The 12404-nt window shown below is 41.9% G+C and overlaps 1 protein-coding gene across 1 annotated transcript; it reads left to right on the forward strand.

Annotated features, from left to right (window-relative positions):
• The first annotated feature begins 133 nt into the window (after positions 1-133).
• LOC117483709 (glucose-induced degradation protein 8-B homolog) lies at positions 134-9814 on the forward strand. The gene is made up of 5 exons (XM_034132067.1): positions 134-350; positions 2242-2369; positions 4055-4251; positions 7201-7398; positions 9624-9814. Exons 2-5 carry the CDS (start codon positions 2252-2254, stop codon positions 9795-9797), a joined length of 687 nt encoding a protein of 228 aa, XP_033987958.1. The 5' UTR covers positions 134-350; positions 2242-2251; the 3' UTR covers positions 9798-9814.
• Positions 9815-12404: the final 2590 nt, after the last annotated feature.

Consider the following 12404-nt stretch of genomic DNA (forward strand, 5'->3'; position numbering starts at 1 on the left):
GTAGATAATATTAATGTATGTAGCACTATTCCCAAGATAGGAGTGTTATTTAATAAAAAATATACACAGTTTTATTGCAGTTCGGTGGATCCGCTGCACTGACCATAACTGTTCCTCGGCAACCGTGACGTCACTCTCCTTACCAATCGCAGAGCTCGCCGGACTGTCGCTCCTCTCGCGAGATTATCACATTAGCTTGGTTAGTTAGCTAGCCGTGAAAAAACAGATTGCCCAGCTGTATTTTTACACTTTATTCTTCTTAAAAGGCACTAGGAAGACCCTGCGCGTTTCTGCTGGGATTGTGTTTGAATATCGCCCGTAGGAAAGGATCATCTCCGTGTGTTTGTACGGTGAGTTGGGAAAACGCGATGCTAAGTCACGTTAGCATCGGAGGAAACTGGTTTGTTTTGGAATCTCTTAATTATTATTTTAAAAGCCAATTAACTGCAGAAATGTCGTGTTTTTTATTTCCCTATTAATGTGGTGTTTTTATCATTATCACATGTTGATATTGTGTATCTGTATTTGTCTGTAAGGCTGTTGTTAGTGCAGATACAAGCTGTGACCGAGCTGTGTCGGGCTTCGTTTGTTTTGATTTAGTTTCCTCTTTCCAGCAGTGATGTACATATTTATTTTATATTATCTTGTGTGCTTATTTTTACTTCACGTCTCTTTGTGCATATACATCTTATTTAATATATTTTTCTTTCATTCTAATCTCTAATGAAGTTACTGTTACCAAATCCAGTATTTAAGTTTAATGTAATAAAGCATTTCTGATTCAGATTTTAGTGCAGGAGAGGTGAAAACTAAGTTCATTTACTCAAGTACTGTACCTAAGAACACATTTTGAGATACTTTTACTTTATTTGAGGATTTACATTGTATTCTACTTTGTACTTCTACTCCTCTACAGTTCAGAGGTAAATGGTGTACTTTTACTCCACTACATGTATTTAATACCTTTAGTTACTTCACAGATCTGGATGAATGATGTGAAATATAATCACGTCTTAAATCAGACTTTAGTTCCACCTGGAGTAAATTCACAAGCTACCCTGCAGTATACAAAGTCATTCAAACTAGCTGCACCTTTACCAGCTTTGAGAACACTTTCATGATCAATCATTATAAAACATATCATATATATTATTCTGAAATGGACCAATCTGCACAATGACTACTTTTACTGTTGCTACTTTAACTATATTTTGATGAGAATACTTTTCTACTTTTACTTGAGGAACATTTTGAATGCAGAACTTTTACTGTAACAGAGTATTCCTACACTCTGGTACAAGATCTGAGTACTTCTACTTTCACTCAAGTACAATATCTGAGTACTTCTACTTTTACTCAAGTACAATATCTGAGTACTTTTACTCAAGTACAAGATCTGAGTACTTCTACTTTTACTGAAGTACAAGGTCTGAGTACTTCTACTTTTACTCAATTATACTTATACTTCTACTTTTACTCAAGTACATGATCTGAGTACTTCTACTTTTACTCAAGTACAATATCTGAGTACTTTTACTCAAGTACAAGATCTGAGTACTTCTACTTTTACTGAAGTACAAGGTCTGAGTACTTCTACTTTTACTCAATTATACTTATACTTCTACTTTTACTCAAGTACATGATCTGAGTACTTCTACTTTTACTCAAGTACATGATCTGAGTACTTTTACTTTTACTCAAGTACAATTTCTGAGTACTTTTACTCAAGTACAAGATCTGAGTACTTCTACTTTCACTCAAGAACAAGATCTGAGTACTTCTACTTTTACTCAATTACAAGATCTGAGTACTTCTACTTTTACTCAATTATACTTATACTTCTACTTTTACTCAAGTACATGATCTGAGTACTTCTACTTTTACTCAAGTACATGATCTGAGTACTTCTACTTTTACTCAAGTACAATATCTGAGTACTTCTACTTTTACTCAAGTACAATATCTGAGTACCTTTACTCAAGTACAAGATCTGAGTACTTCTACTTTTACTCAAGAACAAGATCTGAGTACTTCTACTTTTACTGAAGTACAAGGTCTGAGTACTTCTACTTTTACTCAATTACAAGATCTGAGTACTTCTACTTTTACTCAATTATACTTATACTTCTACTTTTACTCAAGTACATTATCTGAGTACTTCTACTTTTACTCAAGTACATGATCTGAGTACTTCTACTTTTACTCAAGTACACGATCTGAGTACTTCTTCTATCTTCCCAGGATCCTAATAATGAGTTATGCTGAAAAGCCAGAAGACATCACGAAAGAAGAGTGGATGGAAAAACTGAACAATGTTCACATACAGAGGGCGGACATGAATCGGCTCATTATGAATTACCTGGTGACAGGTGAGGATGGACATCATTTATTATTAAGGATTCACGTAATGTGGAATTAGGATAATCCTGATTTTATTTTTGTTATTTATTCCCCTTTTGTATCAGGGAAAAAAACACATCTTTATTATACAATTAAATAACTGACCTATAATTAAGACAGCTGTTCATTACACTATATTTCAATCAGCGTACATTTAATCTAAGATCCTACTTTTAATATAAATACATGGAGGAATAGCTGCTTTAAGGCCCCGGGCACACAAGGACGATAACGGTCGCATCCGCTACAGTTCACCATCAGATAGACGGCTCGGCCACACGAGGCCCACATGGAAACGCAGATAACGATAACGATAACGGGTCCCAAGGTGGGCAGATCTGCAAACGAAACGCTCGGGTGGGAAACGGCTCCGTGTTTACGCCTCTATACGATCATTTCCTGCTGGGCTGTCAGAAGAGGGGGAGGAAAAGAGAGGCTCCGTCCTCCGTGTATTATTCTTATATTATTATATAGAGTCGTTATCAATTTGTTTTAAAGCTCAATAAATAACAAAGAAGACCTCTGACCGGCACTTTTCAAATTTTGTCCGGAAGATTTAAACTTTAACGGACATGTTGTCGAACTGAAACTCTGCCGCACGGTCCCCTCGTCCCTTGAAGAGGCGGAGAGGTGGGTGTTTTTCCTCTGCTGGTGGCAAACCGGAGAGAATTACAGCAGGAGCACATGCTTGCCTTGGGGAGGGAGAAAAAGAGCCAGAGCGTCCACAGCGGAGAATAAACAGAAGGGTAACCATGGCAACCATGTGCCAGTCTTCTTCGCTGCTTTTGTGGCAGGACTACAGCGCCACTTACAGGCCCGGCATATGTGCTACAGCGTCTCCAGCGCTTTCGAGCGGTCTCGTGTGAACGGACACGTTTCTGGTGCCTGTTGCGTGTGGACGGAAGACTTTTGATATCGATTTTTGTCCGTTTGCGTTATCGTCCTCGTGTGGCTCCAGCCTTAAACACCTTTTTAAGCTGCAATTCAACAAACTACTCGATGAGAAGACAGAAACAATTTGGATAATTTATTAATTGTTAAAATGCTGTTTTAACTCTGAGTTTTACATCATATTGAAGTGAGTATATTCTGGTTTTAGACTGACAACAGCAGACTTTAAAAAGACCTCACGTTGGACTCTGACCATCCATACATCTACAGAATAATCTGCACAACAATCAAAAATGAAAACATTAAATTGCATTTCTCAAACATTTAGAAACAAAAATAGATCTTTCTTTTACCTCTTGTGTAAAACAACATTTAGACAGAAATGAATCCAACAGAACAGATCAGTAAATTGATCTGTACATTTAAAGAATTGATCAGTAAATACCTCTCATGTCCTGATGGCTTTCAGAACAAGTTACAAGTCTGAAATCAGATGATGAATCGATGCTTTCCTGTTAATAACTGCCGATAATATCGTTTCCCACAATCCCGAATACAAAAACAAATATGTATATACCTGTATACACAATCAAAGATATGTATACATATGCACACATTAAGACCTAAATAAAAGCACAACAATCAATATATACAAAATAATAGTCACTTCAATATCTTTGAGAATGTGCATTAGTGCGAGACTGTCCATAGCAGCGTTAAAAAAAAAGTGATATCTTTGCCTCTGCCTGTCTCTGCTCTACAGAGGGGTTCAAAGAAGCGGCGGAGAAGTTTCGTATGGAGTCTGGCATCGAGCCGAGTGTGGACCTGGACTCTCTGGATGAGCGGATAAAGATCAGAGAGATGATCCTGAAGGGACAGATCCAGGAAGCCATCGCCCTCATCAACAGCCTGCACCCCGAGCTGCTGGACACCAACCGCTACCTCTACTTCCACCTGCAGGTACAGAGCCCTTTGAACATGATATATTAACGTATAAAGTGCTTTTCAGACAGACATTAAAGGGGACCTATCATGCAAAATGCACTTTTTTGATGTCTTTTATACATGTCCCCGCCTCCGGTGTGTCATTGAACTCACAAAGTGTCAGAAAATAAAACCCTCTCTCTTTTCCTCCGTACCCACATCTCTAAAAACGGGGGAACAACAGAGCTGATCCAGATTTGCGTCCGATATGACGTAATATCTGAAATGTGGGCGGGCTTTACACCCACGGCCCTATCAGAAACGTTGCTATCAGAAACAATGCGTGACGTGTTCTGGACGTAATATGGTCTGTGTTTACATTAGCAAGCGTCGCTAACACTCCGAGCTAACCTGTACTGGAGAGAGTGTGTGTGAAGAAGCAGGAAAAAATAGTTTGAGCTCCATACTGTTTCAGAAATAATCCTTGATGTGGTTTGGAACATGATGGCGTTTAATCACGGGAGCATTTAGCGGAGAATCTGCTGGTAGAATTCTGATCAGGCATTAGCTCTGCACCCTCTTTTTTTTAAGCTAAGGACCCAGAATCAGCATTTCTCTAAAAGGGCTGGAACAGAGGGATATGAGGGATTTCTAAAATGCATGATCTGTTTGGTATTTTGAGCAAAACACATCATAGACATGTTTTTGATATATTTTTTATATATCTGAGACCCATAATATATGGCTAAAAATAGCATGATAGGTGACCTTTAAACAAGATATTTAAAAAAGTCATTAAACAAACAGTTAAATACCATGATAACACTAAAATCAGTAAAAAGCACGTCAAGTATTTATCACTTCATAATGAAGAGATACCAACGTTATTGACCTGCTTATGAGTCTGGCTGCAGCATTGAGGAGGAGCAGTGAACCAACCCAGATCAAGTTAACGCATGAATTACTGTTTCTACTTTTGTAAAAAAGATAAGAATTGCATTATCAGTCAGTAATACGGATCGCAGTTTGGTTAATTAATAATGGAAGAAAGATGTGAGCCTGAGGCAGACTCCAGATATAAACCAGAACACATATCTGAACAGCAGTGACTTTAAAGGTCACCTACTATTCAAAATCCACTTCTCCATGTCTCTTCTACATCAACATGTGTCCCCTCTTCTTCATGTCTCTTCTTCATCAACATGTGTCCCCTCTTCTTCATGTCTCTTCTTCATCAACATGTGTCCCCTCTTCTTCATGTCTCTTCTTCATCAACATGTGTCCCCTCTTCTTCATGTCTCTTCTACATCAACATGTGTCCCCTCTTCTTCATGTCTCTTCTACATCAACATGTGTCCCCTCTTCTTCATGTCTCTTCTACATCAACATGTGTCCCCTCTTCTTCATGTCTCTTCTACATCAACATGTGTCCCCTCTTCTTCATGTCTCTTCTACATCAACATGTGTCCCCTCTTCTTCATGTCTCTTCTTCATCAACATGTGTCCCCTCTGTGGAAAGAGACTCTTTGGCCACTTGAGGATGTCATAACGATGTTTTGTCTTGTGTAACCATTAGCCAATCACCAACCAAGGTAACCCCCCCCCCCCACCTTATCCCCTGAATCTCCTCCTAGAACACCATTGAGTTATTTGTAACCAAATCTCTCACATGCGGCTTTCACACCAGCGCTTTTCCCTTTCTAGCTCCTAGCGAGAGCTTTTCTGGTTCAGCTCCGGTTTCCCTTTTCAGCTCCCGCTCTGTTCACACCGCCCAGAGCTGCCGAGAGATTTTCTCCCACAACAACAACGGGCCGGGGACTGCGTCGGGTCGACGATCGTGTTGCTTTTAATCATACGAAGCCAGATTAAATTAAATAACGACTTCTCCAACCTTATACTTTTCTCCAGAGTGCCGTGGTTCATTGTTTATTAATGTGTTTCAGCGGCATTTACCGACCGCTGCAGTGCTGGCCGCTCTTCCACGGGAGTTTATTCTCCCGTTAGCTCCGGGTTAGCTCACACGGCTCTAAAGTATTCACTGTCTGACTGTCACACAAGCAGCTGATACATATCCCCAGTTCCCCTTAAGTGAATGTGTGTCAGTCTGAATTGACGCTGTTTGGCATCACAACGCTGTTATGAAAGTTTCTCTGGTATAACATGGGTGATGTTAGCATAGCAACCGAAGCTAAACTGACTACATGCTAAGCCGTTTTCTACAGGCACATTTTACCGGCGTATTTTTCATTATGATTCTACTTGTGATAGTCGGACATGACAACCTGTGCAGCCCATGTATTGATTCCATCCGATAGCTGCTATAATAACAAACAAAACGTCTGCCTGCTCTCCACAATGATCAATAACAGCGAACGGATGGTCAAAGTAAGGTTTCCTGCACGCCTCGACGTAAGCGACGCCGCGTCATAGCTCCAAAGCTCTTGCCTCTGGACCGACAACTTTTTGGAGCTGGAAGTGAACCGCATTCCGGAGCTATGACGCGCCGCCGCTGCGGTGTGAACAGGAAAAACCGGCGCTTTTCAGGCTCTAGCTCCCAGCAGGAGCTGGAAAAGCGCCGGTGTGAAAGGGGCATCAGAGGGGCGTGGGGAGGGGCTCCTTATTTTCATCTAAAGTAACAGACAGAGAATCAGCACTTTGGAAACAGGGCTGAAACAGAGGGGATTATGGGTAATGCTGCAATGATCTGTTTGGTGTTTCAGCCAATCAGAGACAGGTTCTGGATATATCTGAGACCTGTGAGATATTGTTGAAACACAATAGGGGACCTTTAAGGCAGTATTGAAGTGTAGAAAGAGCTGTTTAAAACATGTGGATTAAATTGTGTCGTGATATTTCATTAAATATGGAAGTATTGTGATATTTCATTAAATATGGAAGTATTGTGATATTTCATTAAATATGGAAGTATTGTGACACTAGATAAACATGTAATTGATACCCTGCTTGCTGACTGTTCCCCCGCAGCAGCAGCATCTGATCGAGCTGATCCGTCTGAGGGAGACGGAGTCGGCCCTGGAGTTCGCTCAGACTCAGCTGGCGGAGCAGGGCGAGGAGAGCAGGGAGTGTCTGACGGAGATGGAGAGGACGTTAGCGCTGCTCGCCTTCGACAACCCCGAGGAGTCGCCCTTCGGAGACCTGCTCAACATGATGCAGCGGCAAAAGGTGCGCAGGTTTAAATAATCGCACTGATCAAAGTCAGCTTTATTACCAATATTTGACATGTGTTTATACATACAGAACATTTGAAATACCGTTTCTCGCAGTCCCACAGTATGACATATATACATATAGATAAAAGGGGTATACAACTAAGTAATAGTAGTAATAAGTACTAGGTAGTAATATATATATTTTAAAAACACAATCAACAGAACATGAATTTGACATTAGTGCAATGTGTCAAAGAGCGCTTCATTTGAGTCGTGTCCCCATGCTTTAATGTTCAAACAGACACACAGAAACTTGAGCCTTTGCAGACGCACTAACAGATATAGAACACACTACAGGAGGAGAGGGGAAACCCTTAAATAATACTCAAGGAAATACTCAAGTAAAGTAGTCCCTTTTAAAATTGTACTTGAGTAAATGTACTTGGTGTGGAGGACATTCTAATTCCCTTGAGAGAAACTGATAACTGCCTCAGGCTTTTCTAAACACCCCCACCATTAAACCATTAGCCCCCCAGTCCTTTAACCTCTTTCCCCCCCCCGTGGAATATCAGTCCTTAACACATGTCTGTTACACACAGACAAGACTAAACAATCAATTTAACAGATTAAAAACAATCAGAGTAAAAGACATAATATATGCTTATCTGTGATAATATGATAATAAATTAACATTTATTCATACAGCCCCTTTCAACACAAGGCAACTCAAAGTGCTTTACGAACATGAAAGACATTAAGAGCACATTAGAAGCAAAGATAATAAAACATGAATAACAGGTACATGAATAAAAGTTACAGAGCAGTGTGAGATGTGAATAGTTCAATTAAGAAAAGTCTTCAGCCTGGATCTAAAAGTAGTCAGAGTTGCAGCGGACCTGCAGGTTTCTGGGAGTTTGTTCCAAATATTTAACAAGACCCCTCACCAGATTCTCACATTCCTCTACCTCTAGTCTTCCTGTGAAATTAAAGTTCTTCTGACACTTTTCTAACCTTTTTATATTCCTTTCATCCTTCTCTTTCAATCATGTTGCATCCCCAGACAACACATTTCCCGTTTTACTGTTACCCAAACTATGGGCGTCGCAGCCATTATATGTCCCCCCCCCCCCCCCCCCCACCTTTTAAAATGATTAGTTTAGACCCCCCCACTTTTACCATGTAGAAAGTCCGTGCATCGGTCTCTCCACTCGCCGCTCTTTGTAGAGCGCTGTGTCAGTGCTTCATTATCAAATCCATTCCACTTGCTTATTGAGAGAAACGCCCAAATCAATGAAACTCCGTACCATGTTTTCACTGCTACTTTGTACCAAGGCAGATTCACACATGAGCCGTACACATGAGCCGCACACACGAGCCGTGCACACGAGCCGTACACACGAGCCGTACACACGAGCCGTGCACACGAGCCGTACACACGAGCCGTGCACACGAGCCGTGCACACGAGCCGTGCACACGAGCCGTGCACACGAGCCGTGCACACGAGCCGTGCACACGAGCCGTGCACACGAGCCGTGCACACGAGCCGTGCACACGCACACGAGCCGTGCACACGAGCCGTGCACACGAGCCGTGCACACGAGCCGTGCACACGAGCCGTGCACACGAGCCGTGCACACGAGCCGTGCACACGAGCCGTGCACACGAGCCGTGCACACGAGCCGTGCACACGAGCCGTGCACACGAGCCGTGCACACGAGCCGTGCACACGAGCCGTGCACACGAGCCGTACACATGAGCACAATTATGCGTGCCACAGTTTCCCCGCTGCGAGGCTCCGGCGCTAACAGTTCACGAGCGTGCTCCACTAGCACCCGGATATTATGCGCTGTTATTAAAGAGGTGGAGGAAGTTAGAGTCCAGGACCATTTGGGGCAGGGGGGAAAGGTGGGAGGCAGGGTGGAGAGTTCAGGGGAGAGATGTCAGAGGGAGGGAGAGGGGGAGAGAGTTCAGCATCCTGACCGCCTGGTGGAGGAAGCTGTTCCTCAGCCTGGAGGTGTGTGAGCTGAGGCTGAGGAACCTTCTCCCTGAAGCCAGGCGGCAGGAGAGGCTGTTGGAGGGGTGGGTGGAGTCACCCACAATGCTGAGTGCTTTGCGGGTGAGGCGGGTGTTATATATGTCCTGTAGTGATGGGAGTGAGGATATTTAAACCTGTTTTAAGACTTCCCTTGTGAATCTTTGACTTTAAAACCCTCCCCCCGTCTCTGTGTGATGTCCAGGTGTGGAGCGAGGTGAACCAGGCGGTGCTGGACTACGAGAACAGAGAGTCGACTCCCAAACTGGCGAAGCTGCTGAAGCTGCTGCTGTGGGCCCAGAACGAGCTGGACCAGAAGAAGGTCAAATACCCCAAAATGACAGACCTGAGCACGGGAACCATCGAGGACCCCAAGTGAACCCCCCCCACCCTCTAACCCCCCCCCCCCCCCCCCCCCCCCCCCCCCTTAATTTATGATCAGGCAGTGACTGTGTGACAGCCAGGTTTGTGTATAAACAGATGCTAACTTCACGTTTCATTCATGGGAGAGAAAACGCTCATTGTGCAAACTGTACATTGCTGTATTTGCAAAATAGATATTGAGTTTACTGATCCTGGATTTTGGGTTAAATCTCGGAGACGACAATTCAAATAAAGCCTAAGCTAGGAGTATTATTTATTTTGACCCTGAGACTTTATCTTACCAGAGAGCGAGATGGTGGTAACACAACAGAGGGGAGGAGAATAACGATCACTGCTTCAAATCAGAGTTTAACATTTGAGATTTCATACACAAAATGTGAGTATTTTTCAATGAAATGGAAGGAGACACTTTATTAAATGTAACATAGTTTTAATTCATATAGTATTTTATGATTTCTTGTACAATATGTCTTTTGGGATGCCTTCGTGTGAGAGAAATACGTCCTGGGTTAAAATCAGAGAACGTTTCCTCGCTGAGTTTTTAGCCCCTCCGGTTTCTTCCGAGCCGACAGTTTGCAACAAATGTGGATATTTGGTTTTGTTTTTTGGGGGGGGGGGGGGGAGTTAGGAAAGAGAGGATTTATACGGTGCTGGAGAGAAAGGGCTGCTCCGAAAAATAAAAGAGTGACGGTGCCAAAAAACGGCGACTCTGTAGTCTGAAAACTCGTTTCTTTTTGGTGCGTAATATAAAAACAAGACAGTCCCAGAACATGCTGTCCATTTTTAAAGCCGTCAGTATTTTCTCATGCATGTAAACGTTTTTTTCAACGGGGAAAAGTCTGTTGTTGTGCTTGTTTATTTTTGTTTACTTGCTGCTTTGTTGTCCATCCTTAATTTATTCTAAGGTTGTATTGTCTTTATAGATATATTGGCTTTGACAAATACTGAAACCCAGAGAGCTCACGTCCCTTTTATTATTCCACATTTTTAAAGAGCAGATTTGCAAATATTAAAATAAACAAAACTTTTGTGAACCATACGAAATGTTTTTCTCCATTTTCTGGGTGGCTTGTTTTGAGGGGAAACCCCCTGTGTTTATAATAGAGTACTGTTAGAAATATCTCCCTGGTCCCCGGCTTGAGCTTCAATCTCAGGATCCATGTATTTATGATCCTCTCCAGAATGGAAGTAGTCAAAACAAAAAAAGAGAATTTGTTAGCAGAGTAAGCATAACTTCATTGCTGTTTAGCATCCAAATAAGCGGAGGAGTAACGAAACATCAGAGACAGTGGCATTTCATTCAACGGGCCCTCCCATTGGAGGCGTGGCTTTATTTATACCCATCATTGACCTTTAACCTGTTACGCTATTGGCTTCCAGTCATGCACAACAAATAACACAAATTGGTAACATATTTACCTGAATGTTAACATATTTGGTAACCATTAGCCAATCACCAACCAAGGTGTCATCTAAAGTAACAGACAGAGAATCAGCACTTTGGAAACAGGGCTGAAACAGAGGGGATTATGGGTAATGCTGCAATGATCTGTTTGGTGTTTCAGCCAATCAGAGACATGTTCTGAATATATCTGAGACCTGTGATATATTGATGAAACACAGTATGATAGGGGACCTTTAAAACACAGGTAGTCCAGATGCTGGAACATGTGTCTATAAATAAGAAGAAGATGGATCCAGGTGGATTTCAACAATCCTGAGGGAGCCATCAGAGAAGAAGTGAGGTGAGGATCAGGACCAGAGTCTGAGTGTTTCAGAAGCTGCTGATCTCTAGACTCTTAGATTGAGTTACAGAGAATGATCCGGAAAAGGTCAAATATCCAGTGATCAGTTATCTGGGAGGAGATGCCGTGTTGAGGTCAGAGGTCAGAGGACATCTATATAGACTTTTTGCACTACTTTTTATTTTTGTATTTTATTATATATGCCTGGCACAGATCAAGTGTTTGGATCTCTATCCAAAATAAAACATCTGAACAACAAACCCTCTCCTGTCTTTACAAGGGAAATATGCAAATGTTATACATGCCCGAACAAGCTGCCTTTTCCTACTTCATATTGATGCCCAGTTTCTATCCCTTTTTATTTTGAAGGCATACATGTTACAGTATGTGTACACAGTAGTATTATAACTTTTACTTAAAAATACACAAGTTGTTTTGTTGGAGTAAATTAACTTGTACTCCAAAAGAGAAGTGGTTTCAAGTACTTTATAAAAACCTCATGACAGCTTGAAATAGCTTTGGTTAGAAGCTGCGGAAAAGTGTTTTGATCTCTATCCAAAATAAATACTCTCTTTACATAACATGTAATTAAAGGTAGGGTTGGTAAGTTTGAGTATCTCGAGCCGGTTTCTCAAACTTACCTACCCCACCTTTAAGCTGACGCAAAAACCTTTAGTAAGAGCAAAAACCATGAAGATTCAAACTCAGAACACCAAGCAAAGGTCAGATGTATTCACTTGCAGCTAATCATACCAGAGTAAGAGCTGGTGCCTCAGCTACAGGGCCAAGATGAACTGCATTGTATCGCCACGGTACGATGGAAACAGCTGGGTTTCAGTCTGCAGAGTTTCTGCTGT

Source organism: Trematomus bernacchii, unplaced genomic scaffold (assembly GCF_902827165.1).
Source record: "Trematomus bernacchii unplaced genomic scaffold, fTreBer1.1, whole genome shotgun sequence".
Lineage (NCBI taxonomy): Eukaryota > Metazoa > Chordata > Actinopteri > Perciformes > Nototheniidae > Trematomus > Trematomus bernacchii.

Bases quoted from the DNA above. Each gene is read 5' to 3' on its own strand.
- LOC117483709 (XM_034132067.1), top strand. From the start codon at position 2,252: ATGAGTTATGCTGAAAAGCCAGAAGACATCACGAAAGAAGAGTGGATG. The intron at 4,252-7,200 runs GTACAGAGCCCT...GTTCCCCCGCAG, and splicing joins ACCTCTACTTCCACCTGCAG to CAGCAGCATCTGATCGAGCT. The intron at 7,399-9,623 runs GTGCGCAGGTTT...TGTGATGTCCAG, and splicing joins ACATGATGCAGCGGCAAAAG to GTGTGGAGCGAGGTGAACCA.